General features: G+C 38.1%; 2 protein-coding genes across 2 annotated transcripts in view; one reads left to right on the top strand and one right to left on the bottom strand.

The window, feature by feature from the left end:
• LOC148936914 (uncharacterized) overlaps positions 1–16,526 on the top strand; it is a 128,909-nt gene that overhangs the window by 66,637 nt on the left and 45,746 nt on the right. The window lies entirely within an intron of this gene.
• On the bottom strand, positions 1,464–6,412 carry LOC148936915 (uncharacterized). The gene has a single exon (XM_089075665.1). The coding sequence runs from the start codon at positions 5,813–5,815 to the stop codon at positions 4,544–4,546; it is 1,272 nt and encodes a 423-aa protein (XP_088931791.1). The 5' UTR covers positions 5,816–6,412; the 3' UTR covers positions 1,464–4,543.

The raw sequence follows: 16,526 nt of genomic DNA, 5'->3' as shown, positions 1-16,526 counted from the left end.
TGAGAAGGAGAGGGGTGAGGGAAGGACTGGTGAAAAGATGCGAGGATGTATTTAGGGAAACAAGGAATAGGATGAGGATAGGGGACGAAATAAATGAGGCGTTCTGAACGGACAGGGGAGTGAAACAGGGCCCGTTGAGTCCGGGATTGTTTAACCTGCTGATAGCGGATATGGAGGATTATATGAGGAAGAGGAGCTGGGGAGAGGTGAGGCTGAAGGATGAGAAGATGTACTCTCTGATGTACGCAGATGATCTGGTGTTGTTGTCAGAGGAAAAGGAGGGGATGAGATCAATGATGGCAAGGCTGGAGGGGTATATGAAGGGGAAAGATTTGACCGTGAATGTGAAAATCGAAGATTTTGAGATTTCGGAAGGGAGGAAGAAGAAGAAAGAAGATAAACTGGTATTGGGAGGGACGAGCGGTGGAAGAGGTCAAGAAGTCAAGACTTATAAGTACCTGGGATACGTATTCCAAAAAAAATGAAGGACAGATTAGGGACAAGGTAAAGAGGGGGACGGCGATGTTGGGGCAAGTGTGGGAGATTGGAAAGAGGAGGTTCGGGGGAGACTGGGGGAAAAGGATGTGGTTATTCGACGCATTGGTGTGGGCGATGATTTCGTATGAGATGGAAGTCTGGGGATGGAGGGAGAGGGAAGGAATTGAAAGATTGCAGGAAAGGTATTTAATGTGGTTGTTGGGGTGGAAAACTCTAGGATATCTGCTGAGAGAGGAATTGCAGAGGGATAAATTAAGAGTTAGGACGGCAAGGAGAGCGTGGGGATTTGAGGAGAGATTAGCAAGTGGCAGGGGAAGTGGAGTGGTAAGGAAATATTGGGAGGAAATAAGGGGAAGAATAAAAGCGGGGGGAGGCTATCAGACTGGGAAGAAGAGAGGAGAGAATTCTTTAGGGAAAGAGGGAAGGAAATGAGGAGGTTGGAAGAGGAAAGGGAGGAAGATTCCATGGACTTTAGCACTTTGGTAGAAAGGGACAGGAGTCTGCAAAGGGAGGAGAGGTGGCGGAGGATTAGGGAATCGAAATATTATAAGTGATACGAGAGGGTAAAGGGAGATGGTATACCGGGATATTTAAAAAAGGGATGGAGGGTAAGCAGATGGATGAGAGTGGCAAGGTTCAGGCTGGGGGAGAGAGTGAGGGAGGGCATATATTGGGGAAGGGAGGAGGACAGAATGTGCAGGATGTGTGAGAGGGATAGAGAGTCGTGATGTGTGAGAGGGATAGGGAGCATGTGTGGGAAGAGTGTAGAAGATGGGGGGGAAGTAAGTTGGCAGAAGATGGTAGAGATAGTTTTGGGGGAGGGAGGGGATGGAGAGGAATGCCTAAGGAAGTTGAAGGATTTTAGAAGGTTGGAGGACGAAAAAAGGGAGGGAGGTGTAGGAAGGGGAGGAAGGGGGGAGGGGGAGAGTGAGAGGGAGGAGAGAGAGAGGGAGAGGGAGGGGGGAGAGAGATTTTGATTGATTGATTAATCTTTATTAGCCTTCTCGGCTACTTAACAAATAAAACAAAAAGTAATACTAATACTAATGCTAATAACTAATACAATATATAATATAATATATAATAATAAAATATAATTAAAATTGAAATTAAAATTAACGCCAAACAAAACAAAACAACGAAAACAAGTAATTATTTTATTCCATTTACCACATAATTCTTTAGCTTTAAAATTTATCAATCCTGTACATTGCTTTACATCTGCTGATAATGCATTATACAATCTTAATCCCTCATAGAACATGCTCTTTTGTGCATTAGCTATTCTTCTAAATTGAATTTCAATATTGTCTGCTTGTCGTGTTGACATTCTTTCTACTACCCTACATTTATCTCTTAACTGTTCCGGTAATAAGTTATTTAAAATTTTAAAAACAAATATGCATACATTATAGTGTAATTTCTGTTTTATTGACATAAATTGTAATGTCTGCAACATATCCCTTACTTTAGTATACCTATTACATTGTAAAATAACTCTCATAGCCCGATTCTGTGCTTTTTGTAAATTACATAAATGAGTTTCTCCCATTGCTATCAATAATATAGCACAATACTCAAAGTGCGGCGTTATAATTGTCTTATATATCATACATCTACATACATCGAGTTACCTATTTTATTCAAGAAGCTTATTTTCTGCCCTATCTTTTTTAATATATAGTTACAATGATTATCAAATTTGCCTATCATCTATAATTATACCCAAATTTTATTACTTCCACACGCTCTATTATAGTTCCATCCAAGCAATTCAATACAATATACCTTTCATTTCCTTTCTTACACTTTAACTATCATACTATATATTTCGTTTTTCCTGCATTCATTTTTAGTTTATTTATATTCATCCATGTTTCAGCTACATTGAATAGCTGTGTTCATCTTTATTTCTAAATCCGCGCTACTTTCTGCACTTATATATATAAGTGTCATCTGCAAACATTTTTATATTGCACTCCTCTGGACAAACTTTGATTATATCATTTATGTATATAATAAATAATAGAGGTCCTAGCACGGATCCTTGTGGCACTCCATATTCTGTTGTCAGAAGTTTAGACCATTTATGATTAAATCGTATCCGTTGTTTTCTATTATTTAAGTATGATTTAAACCATTCAAATACCTTTCCTCTAATTTCAAGAATATTGAAACTTTTTTCTAATAATCTTTTTTTGTCTATTATCTCAAACGCTCTTTTAAGTTCCATGAAAATTACTCCCATCATTTTCTTTTCGTTCACTATTAATGTCAATCATCGATGACAGTTTGAATCACAGTTTCGCATGAATAATGTTTTCTAAATCCCGATTGATGTTCTGTTATAATGCCATTATTTTCCAAATACATTTTCAAGTTGATCTTTTACTACTAATTCTAACACTTTCTCAAATATTGGTAACATATTGATAGGTCTACACTCGCTTGCTTTTTTGACTTTTTCTATCTTTGGTATCGATATTATCGTAGAAGAACCTTCCGAGAAGCATCCTATTCTCAAATAATTGTTAATTATATTACAAATTCTTCTTTTATTACGTAAAAGGCTGCTTTCAATATATCGCTAGTTATCCCCTCTTCCGTACCTTTCTTTTTTGGCAATTTCATAACAACTTTCTGTAACTGCTCTAACTTGATTGTCTCAAAATTTTCCATAATTCCTTTAGCTTCGATAACATAAATAATTTTCTTACTTGTGTCGCCGGGCCTATTTATATTTATAGATTCTATTATATTATTGATACTTTGTATATAATATAAATTAAATTTATCCGCTAACTCACACTCCTCAGTGTTATCTAAAATCTCAAAGTCTATATTTTTTACTTCCTTCACGCCTATTGACTCGCCTCTAATTATTCTGTAAGAATTAGACGACCGTAAGCGGTCATGAAAGAGATTCGGAATATAAACAGCTAACAGAGAGGAGCCGTCGTGGTCGTGCAGACTAAGTGTCGGATTGGTAGACGAGGGATCCCGAGTTCAAATCCAGTCGGTCTCCGTTAATTTTTTCCGAATCTAATAGATATCTTTCAATCTCAGAAGTGGGATTCAGCCTATGTTACCTCAGAGAAGATTCAGCCTATGTTACCTGACAAGTCGATCGTTCAAAAGTGAACGGAAAAAGTCGGGGGTAGTACTCCAAAGTCGTGTCGGTCGTTCAAGAGAAATGAACGGAAAAAAGTCGCGGAGTAGTACTCCAAAGGAGTCGTGTCGGTCGTTCAAGAAGTGATCGAGGTCGGGAGCAGAAGCTCCAAGTTTCGGATAAAAGTTCGATAGAGGAAGACTCGGTACATTCGGGACGAATGTAATACCAGAATGGCCGAACTGTAAGAATTAGACGACCGTAAGCGGTCATGAAAGAGATTCGGAATATAAACAGCTAACAGAGAGGAGCCGTCGTGGTCGTGCAGACTAAGTGTCGGATTGGTAGACGAGGGATCCCGAGTTCAAATCCAGTCGGTCTCCGTTAATTTTTTCCGAATCTAATAGATATCTTTCAATTCTTTTAAGGTTTTCCACATAGTCGTAGAATTTTCTTTATTAAGATCTATCATATTTTCATAATACTCTTTCTTCTTTTCCCTAATTAATTTTACTATTGCATTTCTTTCAATTTTAAACTGCGACTAATTTTGTTTCGTATCATCAATACAATACTTTCCTATATGCCTTATCCCTTCTATCCGCTTCTCTTATTTCATCAGAATACCACGTTTTCCCATCCCATACTTTCGGAATTCTAAATTTTTTCTTCGGCGCCGTTACATCTAACGTATTTACTATACTATCGACAAGTTTTTTTCGTTCTCTCACTAACATCCATATCTTGATTTTTTTGTACCTTACCTTCCATTAATCTGATAAATTTATTTATATCAAGCTCTTTATAATTCCATTAAATTCTCTATATTTATTTTCAACTTTACTCGCACTCAACTCAACTTTTAGCCACGCGTGGTCCGTAATTTTAGGTTCATTACCTGTACTGCTATTTCATTATTATTAGCAGAAATTAAATCTATAACTGTCTATCTTTCACAATTCTTGTCGGTTTGTTAACGTATTGTTTCATACCTAAATTTAACATTGTCGTTTGCATTGTCTTCTTCGCATAGAACGAATCTATCATAAGATCTATATTAAAGTCTTCTATTACCATGCATTCTCTTTTTATTATTATCTCCTCTACTGTGTCCTCTAAAAATCTCAAAAATTCTCCATGCGATGCGCTCGGTGAGTGATATATTACTATTATTATTCCTTTATACATTTTTTCTTTAACTTCTACCGCAACACTCCAATAGTTCGATTCTAATTTTCTCGCTAATATTATTTCATATTTCATATCGTCTCTTGTATATAGAACTATCCCTCCTGTATTTCTATTTTCAGCATTACATCTAATTATATTATAACCCGGCACATTCACTTCACTGTCTTCGATTTCTTCACTGAATCTGGTTTCGGATAGTGCCAAGAACACAGGATTTAATTTCTTCAAAATCTGGTGCTGTATCTCATCTCTATGCGTCATTAAACTTTGCGCATTCGTATATAGTATTAGCTCCGCTTCTTTCCGTAGTTTGCTATTTAGTGTCCTCTCAGCCAGCTCGCCTCTTCTCCTCCTGTATCCTCTCTTAAAAGTCGGACATTCCGTACTAAGGGCATCATGTTCGTCATTTATCTTCAGATTGTATGTCCAAATATGAAACATACAATTTACATATTTCTTCTTTGTCGCCGTACAGTGCATCGAATTATGATTTCCTGCACATTTATGACATGTTTCGTCTCTTGTACAATTTTTTGCAATATGATAGTATCCCCAACATTTGAAACATCTTTTAACACTAACGTGATTAAACACAGGACATTTCTTCCATCTTATATTTAACTTCGTTTTTTTCAACATCAGCTCATGCGTTTTTTCATCCGTTTCCATTATTACTGATCCTTTGTTTCCTCTTCCTCTCACTTTATTATTATTATTTTTCTTCTCTTTAACTATTCTCTTCACTATTCGCATTTTTATCGCATCCATTTTATTCTGTTTTATTATTATAGCTATAAGCTCATCATCATTTAACTTCATCTCATCTTCATCTATATTAACAATTTTTATTTTCGGTATCTGATGTGATTCCATTATTTTGTAATCATCGCCTAGTTTGACTTGCATCGTTTCTTTCAATTTTTCCACTTCTTCACCGGTTTCACAACCCATAATTACTATTTCTTTGCTTCCTTTTTTTAATTTCGTTATTCCCATTGCCATACTTTTAATATCCATTTTATCTTTTATCGATCTTTTTGTAGCTTCACTCTCTTGTTGCTTAATCTTCGGCTTAACAATTATAATGTTTTCTTTCTTCTTCTCTAGTCGCTTCACTAGTAGTTTCTTTCATTCCCCGTTGATCCACCTATTACTTCTTGAATCATTCTCTTCAAATCTTCCAGCTCTTGTTTAACATTTACCATTATTACATTGTTCCCATTATAACATTGTTTAACATTTTTCTCGAATTACTTCTTTAATCATCGTTTTAATTTCTCTCTTACAGGCTGTTTCATCTTTGTTTCATTTCTTTCACAGTTCTTATAAGCCAATCTATCTTTACTTCAATACTAGATGATCCACTCGTTCCTGATATTTTATTTCCATTGCCCGTTGTCGTGAGCGATCCTGTAGATTGTGTAGATTCTATGTAACCCACCCTATCTCTACTGCTCCCCTTCGCTGTCAGCGCCTTCTTCATATTTTCTTTTTGATCATTTTCAATCAAAAACTCTTCAAATGGACCAACACACGGCACATATTCTCGGTTTCTGTCATAAATTTTATGCTTACATACACATCCTGGATGGTAAAAAAGTTTGACTCAAGACTTGCATTTGACAATTTTACTCTTTGCTTTCTTACATGCCGAGCATCGGTATTCTGTATATTCATCGTCCATATCGATAATTAACGACATTGTTAATATCAACGTCACCTGTGATCCACTTTCATATGTCAGCACTTTTGTGTCCACGTTTAATGTCTTCCTGCCTTGCAAGACTTCGATGTTTCAAATAAGAAATGCACTTCTCGCATTCATTCGACATATCCTGGCTAGATAACACTCATAGTTACTCCCGGTCTATGGCGCTATAACTGAAACAACTTTCTATTGTTCTCTCTCACTAATGAACCACACTAAAAAATTGACATTTCTACGGAGCGATGTTTCACACGTCTTCTCTGCGAGAGAGAGAGAGAGAGAGAGGGGGGGGGAGAGGGAGAGAGGGAGAGAGAGAGAGAGAGTCTGCCGGTCGTGGTCGCTGTTGTTTTCATTTTGCTTTTTGGAATGAAGCCTGCGACGGAAGCGGAGGGTCTATGCGGGCGCGCGCGCGCATGTGTGTGTGTGTGTGTGTGTGTGTGTGTGTGTGTGTGTGTAGCGAACGGCGTTAGTCATAAGTTAGATTAAGTTAGATGTAAGTTAGATTAAGTTAGTTGTAAGGTAGCGGATTTGTATGTATTTTTTCCTTTTTAACCTGAGGGGAACAATAAATCTACATCTATTTACTATGACAAGAAAATTCATCCGACAAATTTTAAACCCGGAGATTACATGTTCTTACTGAAAGGATCTAAATCAGGAAAATTCGGAGATCATTACACGGGACCTCACGGTACCTCACGAAGTACTAGAAATACTGAAATAACGTGAGAATACGTATCAAAAAGAATAGTCGAGTGGTGCATCCTAATCGACTGCGAATTTCGCATATTACAGCATCTACCGACTAATAAAATTTAGTAATAATAAAGAACTCCCACCTGAATTGAAATAAAAATATATACGAATTCGAATTAGTTGAAATAATAATAATAATAATAACGATAATAACAATAATAATAATAAGCGACGCCTTACATACAAACAAGAAAAAATGTATAATAATAATAATAATAATAATAATAATAATAATAATAATAATAATAATAAATATATATATTTATTATTATTCTTCTTATGTTTTTTCCTCTTCCTTCTTATTTATCTTTTAGACATTGCATCATCATTATTTATTATTATTATTATTATTATTATTATTATTATTATACGTTTTTTCTTGTTTGTATGTAAGGCGTCGCTTATTATTATTATTGTTATTATCGTTATTATTATTATTATTATTTCAACTAATTCGAATTATATATAATATATATATATATATATATATATATATATATATATATTAGGTGTACAAAAAAGTTCTGAGCTTTAGATTTCATACAACCGAAATAACAATTTAAATTTTATATATCTTCCCGCCCTTTTGCGGTTTTAAAGCGTTGACATTTGGCTTTCTAAAATGCCATACGGTTTGACGTTTGATGCATATAAAATCTCAAAAATCAGTAGTATTCACGATGACAATAACAAAAAAGCATATTCGATTGTATGTATATATGTATATATGTATATATATATATATATATATATATATATATATATATCAAACTCACCGACTATGGACCCGGATCCGTGATAGCGGTAATTCTGGTGGCCTCCCGCCATCTCGCCCCATGTCACACAGAAGGTCGCTGACGATCACTCCGAAGAAATCTCCTCAGGGTGAGAAAATCCTCGTTGATATCGCCCTCTGCCAACCAGCGATAGAAATACACTCAAAGGTCCGAAAATCCGTCTGTTCTCAAACGAGAAACTAATCGAGTCGCAACCCCCAAATCTGCGCGACTTGGGGGCAATAAATCTCCGCACCTCACCACTAAACCACCACCAGGCATACACTGCCACCAATCGATATCATGACTTACAGACGGGCCAGGAATCGGGTCCCGCGGTTTCGCCGCCGCAGCATGCCTCATCAACAACAAATATCTGATGTAGCCTGGAGACCTAGGAGGAGGAGATGAAGAACCTTCCGAACTCGAACTAGAACTACAATCACCTATGCCATTATCACTATCACTGAAATTATGACGTTCCATTATGATATCCCTAAAGACACTGAGAATTCAATAATGAAAGGAATTAGATGACGAAATCCCTACCTTCAAGACAGCTATAGCAAAGATAATATAATCAAATTGATTAAATATATAAAGCAATATATGCCGCCTCCTACTAAGTAACTAACGATTCTCAATCAAACAACATAGAAAGAAAAGAAGAATAAAACCCACTATATAGATGACAAATAATTATATTGATCATGTTAGGTTGTAACGATCCCTGCGCGCTCGGATCTTATCCCTGGGCATGGACGCGGGGACGTGCGCTCGGTTATCGCTCGTCGGATGCCGAGTTCGTGAGATGTGTTGCGGCCGCCGGGCTTTTAATTTAATTACAATAAATTTGTGACGCCTCTCGCTTTGCGCAGTCGTTCTTTGCCGTTTCCTTTGCCGGTCGCTTTGCGATGTAACGCGATTCGATTACGGATATGCCGGACGCCGGGAGTCATATCGGTATGCGCGTTGCCAGGCAACCGGGTCCGCGCGTGTGCGTTGCTAGGCAACCGTTGACGCTAGCCGTGACACGTGGGGCGGATGTCGCGGGAAAGTCCGAGAACGCTCCGACTTTCGAGATGAGATGGAGTGACAATACTGAGAACTCTCGGTATTGTCAGGAGGAGGAAAATCTGAGAACACTCCGATTTTTCTCCAGAAGGGAGATACAAGAATATCGAGAACGCTCGGTATTCGTTGCGAGAGCGAGAAAGCTGAGAACACTCCGAATTCTCGAGAAAGGATAGAACAGGAATACAGAGAACGCTCGGTATTCGTTGAGAGAATCTTCTCTCGCTGTTCTGGTCGGAACGGTTGTCTGTGACGGACAGGTCGGAGGAGCGGATAGGACTGGTGTGTCTTCTTAAAATTTGTTGGGTATTTATACCCGTATCCGCGCCACATGTCACCGTTTAGTTGGTTATCGTTTTGTTAAGAAACAATAGCTGTCACGTCGTCGATGCGTGACAGCTCGCCGGCGCGCGTATGTCGGTCGGTCGCGGTCGGGAGTGTTCGGGCGGCCTCGGATGGCGCGGGCCGCATTAGCGCGCGCTAGTAATGGAGCATCTTTCGGATGCTCTGTTACAAGGTTATAATCTATACGCAAAAATAAGAAAACTACCAGGTAACAAAATCCAAAATGTCGACCTTTCAGATTCCCGGATCAAGAAAACAGCAATATAGTATTAACATTATAGTATTAACAATGATGTGGATCTCTAAAACTTATGGAATCATAGGATACGACTGTGATTCTGCATCGACAAATCTATCTTATCATTGGTAAACGTCAAGAAATATGACATTCCTCCATAACAAGTAAATTCCAGTAAAATTCATATACAGTTGCTGCAAATCAACGACTTTAAAGCAATAAAAGTAATAGAATGTAAAGTTGCAATTGATCGTTTGATCAAAAAATGTGAAATGTTTTCGGATTCTATAGATGTATATAATGGTAAATATCCTTACATTTTATTACATATGTGCGATATATATATATGTTCTTTTTGAGAAAAATACATGTAGTGTCATTCATATTCTGACGTATAAGAATATTGAACGTCGTGAAGAACGACTACTGCATTGACAATACATGTATACAATATATACATGTTGTTGTACGGATGGGCTACGACATTAATATTAGGGATAGTCGGGTTCGTTAAGCCTAAGGAGTTGGAACTCCGAGCAGGATCAAAAGAATGTAGAGATCTTTTTGAATTCACTAACACACACTTTCTTTATTTTAATTGATTTATTCTAATAAGTGCACAAATTCTTGATATATTAACGATTATATTTTACACACGATTAAACATCGTCGGGCGACTCGTTGCGTATCGCATTACTCTGGCGGCCGACAACCGAGTATGTCACCTGAGATGCTGATAGTACGACTCGCGTGAACTTCGCTACGAGATTCGGTAATATCTCGTGCGATTATTATAAGTTCGATTCCGGACGACACGTAATTTTCGACTCTCTCAACTCCGCCTTGTGTAGCCGGTTATATAGACTGGTCGATATCCGATCAGCATTCTGATCGGTTGCGTCGATTGATCGTGTGATATTGATCAATATCACGCCTGATTCGATAAATTGAGGAATTTGCTGATAGACTTTTCGCAATATTCTCGCGCGATGCGTTTCTGCGGTCTTTCGAAAGACTGATCGTAATTTTGGCGATCATGCATTTGTGTCGTCTTTCGAAAGACTTTTTCTGAAATTCATGCGGACTACTTTTGTTGTCATGCGGACTACTTTTATTATTAGTTGTAGGTCTGGCTACAACAATGTGTACAATATATACAATATATACATGTGTTTTCATTTATTTAGTAAAATGATAAAAATTAATATGACAATAAGTGGAATTAGTCATGTCGATAACATAGACTTTTAAATTGTCGATAATATCGACTTTTTAAATTGTCGATCGTTACCGACATTTCTTTAATTTGATTAGGTGGCATTAGTGGAAGGTTGTCGGAGTTCGTCCTTTGCTTTAGGTTCCCCTTAAGTTGGTTTCCTCAAGAAGACAAATTTATTTTCTCATTCAAGTTTAGTGATCAGCCAGGTAAACTCACGAAACACCTTATTTTATCTGAATTGGCACAGATATTCGATCCGGTTTTCTGTCTCTGGTCGTTATCAAGGTAAAGATGCCTTGCTCAGAAATTCTGGTTACACAATAGGACGATCCATTACCAGCTCTCCTCAGCTCTAAATGATCAGCAATAGGGGCCGAGCTCAGATCGCTGGCTAGCGTTTCAGTTTCACGATGGTTTAATACATGGAGTGACTCAAAGGAATCCATCTGGAATTTCATGGTTTTTCATATGCATCTCAACTTGTTGTGGCAGCAGTCATTTATATGACTGTCCGCTCACCGTTCACTGGCTCTGCGACATCGCTTATATGCTCAAAAATTAAAGTTGCTCCGCTCAAGAAACTAACCATTCCCAAATTAGAACTCACTGCAGCGCTGCTACTCATGTCTCATATTCCAGCCAAACTCAAGGTAGATTCAACTCATTTATGGACGGATTCTCAAGTCACTCTCATATAGATCAAATCTCATACATTTCGTTGGAAAGATTACATCAGGAACAGAGTAGCCCAAATCTAATAATTGTCGACAAATGTCATCTGGCATCACGTTCCTGGCTCTATGAATCTAGCAGATTGCGCTTGTCGAGATGTCTCTTCCGGTCGGAATATCGAACCCTCTCGATATCCTCGGTGCCTCACACATGGAAAACCAGACCGTTCTCGGACTTTTCATTTCCTCTTATCTGAAAAGTCCGAGAACGCTCCGACTTTTCAGATAAGAGGAAACGAAAATACCGTGAACGCCCGGTATCTCGCAGGAGAGAAATTCGAAAACACTCCGACTTTTTCGGACAGGAGAAGACAAGAATACCGTGAACGCCCGATATCCTGCAGAAGAAAAATTCGAGAACTCTCCGATTTTCCGGACGGAAAGAAACGAGAATACTGAGAACATTCGGTATTCCGAAAGAAAAACCCGAGAACTCTCCGATTTTTCGTGTAAGGATAGAACATGAATACTGAGAATGCTTGGTATTCGGACGAGAAGAATTCTTGCGTCGTTCGGATCGGATCGATAATTCGAAAACGGACGGATCGGATGATCGGACAGGTCTGGTTGTTCTTTGTAAAATTCGCTGGTTTATATACCCATTTTTGCGCTTACGCGTCAATATGCGATTTGTTAAAATTGTTTTACAGATCAACTAATCTGTCACGCCGTCGGCGCGTGACCGCTCCGTGGTGCACGTGTATCGTTCGGTCGCAGTCGGGGATGTTCGGGCGAAATGACCCGGATGACATGGGCCATATAGCGCGCGTTAGTAACGGAGCTTTCACATATGCTCCGTTACAAGCTCAAGAACGCTCTAACTTTCTGGATAGGAGAAAACGAGAATATCACGAGCGCCCGGTATTCCGCAGAAGAAAAGTCCAAGAACGCTCCGACTTTCTGGAAAAAAGGAAGAGAAGAATACTGAAAACGCTCGATATTATCCTCGTGTTGGTCGGATTGGATCGAAGTTTCGGAGCGGACGGGTCGGATGGTCGGACAGGACTGGTTCTTTGCAAAATATGCTGGGTTTATATATTAATTTTGCGCTTACGTGTCAACACACGATTTGTTAAAATATTTTACCAAACAGCTGATCTGTCAAGCCGTCGGCGCGTGACAGATCAGCGGCGCGCGTATGTCGCTCGGTCGTGATCGGGGATGTTCAGGCGATCTCGGACGGTGTGGGCCGCATAGCGCGCGTATTTAGGAACATCAAAAACGCTCCGTTATACCGACAAAACGCAGTAATTTTTGTATTGCTCTCATTTTTTACTAACTTTATATATCTGGATATCCTTTTCCACAATTAAAATTTATGCATGTTTAGCATATGAATTTCGTATCAAAAACGAAAACAAATTTTTAAATTTATCTTTTTTATCATTTGGCACCTGAAAATGACGTTCAAAGTTGTCAAATCGCGTAAATATTTGCTTTACATGAAACTTTTGCAGCCTGTACCTACAAACCTGATATTGCTAGATTAGAAGATCACATAAAGAAGCAATGTCAAGTTCTTAGAATTAAGCTTAGATGCTTATTATGATCAGGAGAGTATCACAAAAATTTGTTTATATGTGTATCATGTGTGTACAGAAATGTATGTGTCAGTGTATGTATGTATACATAAATGTATCTATGTATGTGTAGATGTGCATATATAAACGTTTTCGTTCGCTCGTCAGTTCAGCACGTTGGCTACGGAACCAATTTCAGTGTGCTTTCCGTTCGGCCGGCGCAGAGTTGAGAGTTGAATTGGGTCATAAACCTTAATCTTTTGTTTATCAAGCATAAACAAAAGATGACATGCTCGACGCAACTATTCTGTTTCAATCTTTTTCTAAAATTCGACCAATAATATAGGAAATATAAACTATCTACATCTATTATTTCTTATTAATATAGGAAGTATAAACACAAAAATAAATAAACTACAATGTCGTAACGTAAATTTACGTCGTTATATTTTGCGATACGTGATAAAAAACCAAATTTATATTTAGACTGCTTTAATAAAATACAATGGAAAGGCATAAACATGTCGTTTTATATTTTATGAATCATCAATCTTATTTGATAAGTTTGATAATATCGGTCCACGGCCACGGTCACGGACACCTAGACGAAAAATGCGATGTCAGGCCCTAGAATCGATGGCGGCCAAACGGAAAGATCAATGTTAGTTCCTAGGGACCGACGCCGGCGCCAACATGTTAATGAATATTTTTCAATAAACATAAGACATCGATTGTCTTAGACTTTTTGTCTTATTGAGTCGAAAAGTCCTGTATTATTTTGCAACTTTTGCAATAGTTAACGAATTATTAATTTATGAAGATAATCAAATTGCAAGCACGCGGTGAGATAGGACCACTCAGTGAGACACGCGTTCGCCGTCGCTAGGTACGCGTGGAGCACGCTAGACGCATGTAACGTATGTAGATGAAAGCGTAACTAGTAATCAATAATTCTTTTCGATTCAGTTTCGTCCATTCCATTTGCATATAACTGCTTGCCCTTTTTTTAGGATTATCCTGTATATAACATATATACATACATACATCTATGCACACACACACACACACACACACACACACACACACACACACACACACACACACACACACACATACACACACACGCGCGCGCGCGCGCGCGCGCTTCGCCAAGGAGATTTCAGTCTTGAAGATGAATCGCGTGCTGGACGCCCTCAAAAAATTGAAACGGACGAATTGCAAGCACTGCTGGATATAAACTCTGCGCAAACTGAAAAGGAGCTTGCAGAACAGCTTGGCGTTACGCAGCAAACCATTTCCGTACGTTTACATACGATGGGAAAGGTTTAGAAGGAAGGCAGATGGATTCCGCATGAATTGTCCGAAGACAACAAAAATCGTCGGCGTGACACTGCATTCACTTTGCTTTCAAAGTTCCGGAAAAAAGATTTTCTGCAAAATCATTACAGGCGATGAAAAGTGGATTCTTTATGATAATCTAAACGTAGAAAATCATGGGTTGACCCTGGTCAACCTTCGACATTGACGCCAAAGCCCAATATCCACACCAAGAAGGTTTTGCTCTGTATCTGGTGGGATTGGAAAGGTGTGTTGTATTACGAGTTGTTACAACCGGGTGAAACAATCACGGCAGACCGCTACCAACAACAATTGACCAATTTGAGCGATGCATTAGAAGAAAAGAGGCCATTTACTGGCCAAGGACGTCGTAAAGTGATCTTGCTTCATGACAATGCTCGACCACATGTTGCGAAAGCGACTCAGGACCATATCTTTGCGTTAGGCTGGGAACTTCTCCCGCACGCGGCGTATAGCCCAGACATGGCGCCTTTCGATTACTATCTATTCCGGTCGCAACATCATTTGGCTGATACACATTTCGTGAGATTTGAAGAGATACAAAAATGCATTAATAACTTTATCGCTTCGAAGCCAGTGAGCTTCTATCGTCAAGGAATTCGCAAGCTACCCGAAAGATAGCAAAAAGTCGTTGATGCAAACGGGGAATATTTCGCTGATTAATATTTTTTTGTTTGTTTTTGAATAAAGATTGAATTTTACAAAAAAAGCTCAGAATTTTTTTGTATACCTACTACATAGAAACAATTCCATTCCTTCTTTACTTCCTTCAAATAATATACAAATAATATACAATGAAAATATATCATCAACAATTTCTCAATGCTCTTCATTATCGGGTGCGATCAAGTGGGCTCTATTGAATGCTACAATCGCTTTTATTTCAAAGCTTTCAGAACAATGCTTTGGACCGGTTAATGAACACTATCAAAATTACAAACGCTAATCTCAGATACGGTCAAAGTGGTGTTACAAACGTTTCGAAATCGTTGATTGGTAAATGTACACAATATAGCAGAATCTGACAAAGTCGCGTATGACAAACAACAGTAGATTAAAATTAATATTAATTTTCTCTAAATTAATGCATATTTTTAGTTCAGAGTTGGACTTTTTAGCATATTATCATACGTATAAAACTGAACATAGAATTATAGATTAGAAAATTTTGTTCTCTACGCAACTATTCTGTACAAAATATTTTTCTAACTATTCTTCATTAGCTTTTTTTGCATTCGCCTCAGTAATCTCTGTAATATAAGTTTTTTTATTTTCAGAGTTATATAGAGTAATTAGAGGCATCTTTCCATATACAACCAATATACATGCAATTGTACGGCTCAATTTACTTAATCACTTATCTGATTTATGCCGAAGTTGTAACATCGATGTTACTGACGTTAAATGCCGATTACATTGTTGTAATAATTCATTGTAAAATAGCGTTTACACGATATCGATAATATCAGTAATTATGACATGTAAGATTCTACTTATTTCCGATTGTTCGTTAATAAATTTTGATGTCAAGGATGGTGATAGGAAAGTCTTCTATTTGAATCAAAAACTCACTATGACAGAAACGTATGTATATTTTTCAAACGACACAAGAGCATGAGTGTTTACAAAATGGCGGTATTTCGTTCCGCTTACGGAGATGCACATGGTACCGGCGAAGTAATTATATAGTCAATGTCTGTTCAATATTACAATAATTAATAGGCGAATGATAAACGAGAGGAGAAACGCACAGTTTTAACTAAGAAGAAGTTCGCGCACGGATTAACAATAGATCGGTATCGGAGTTCGGAAAGAGAAACGACTTATTAAAACGACTGCTTCTTTTCAACTCGTACTCCGATATTTTGAACGAACATGCTCCGACTCGTTACTCCGGTATTTCGGAGTAATTAGCATGCGCAATTGTTACGTGGTGGTCATGAGGCCGCTGCCAATAATTCGCATAGTGACTGTCGGCCGGAATTATATACCGGGTGATAGT

Source organism: Pogonomyrmex barbatus, unplaced genomic scaffold, assembly GCF_055798465.1.
Source record: "Pogonomyrmex barbatus isolate J1 unplaced genomic scaffold, ASM5579846v1 scaffold19, whole genome shotgun sequence".
In the NCBI taxonomy this organism is placed as follows: domain Eukaryota; kingdom Metazoa; phylum Arthropoda; class Insecta; order Hymenoptera; family Formicidae; genus Pogonomyrmex; species Pogonomyrmex barbatus.
The sequence above is the reverse complement of the archived record's forward strand: the minus strand, read 5'-3'. Positions and strand labels throughout refer to the sequence as shown.

Bases quoted from the DNA above. Each gene is read 5' to 3' on its own strand.
- LOC148936915 (XM_089075665.1), bottom strand. From the start codon at position 5,815: ATGGATATTAAAAGTATGGCAATGGGAATAACGAAATTAAAAAAAGGA.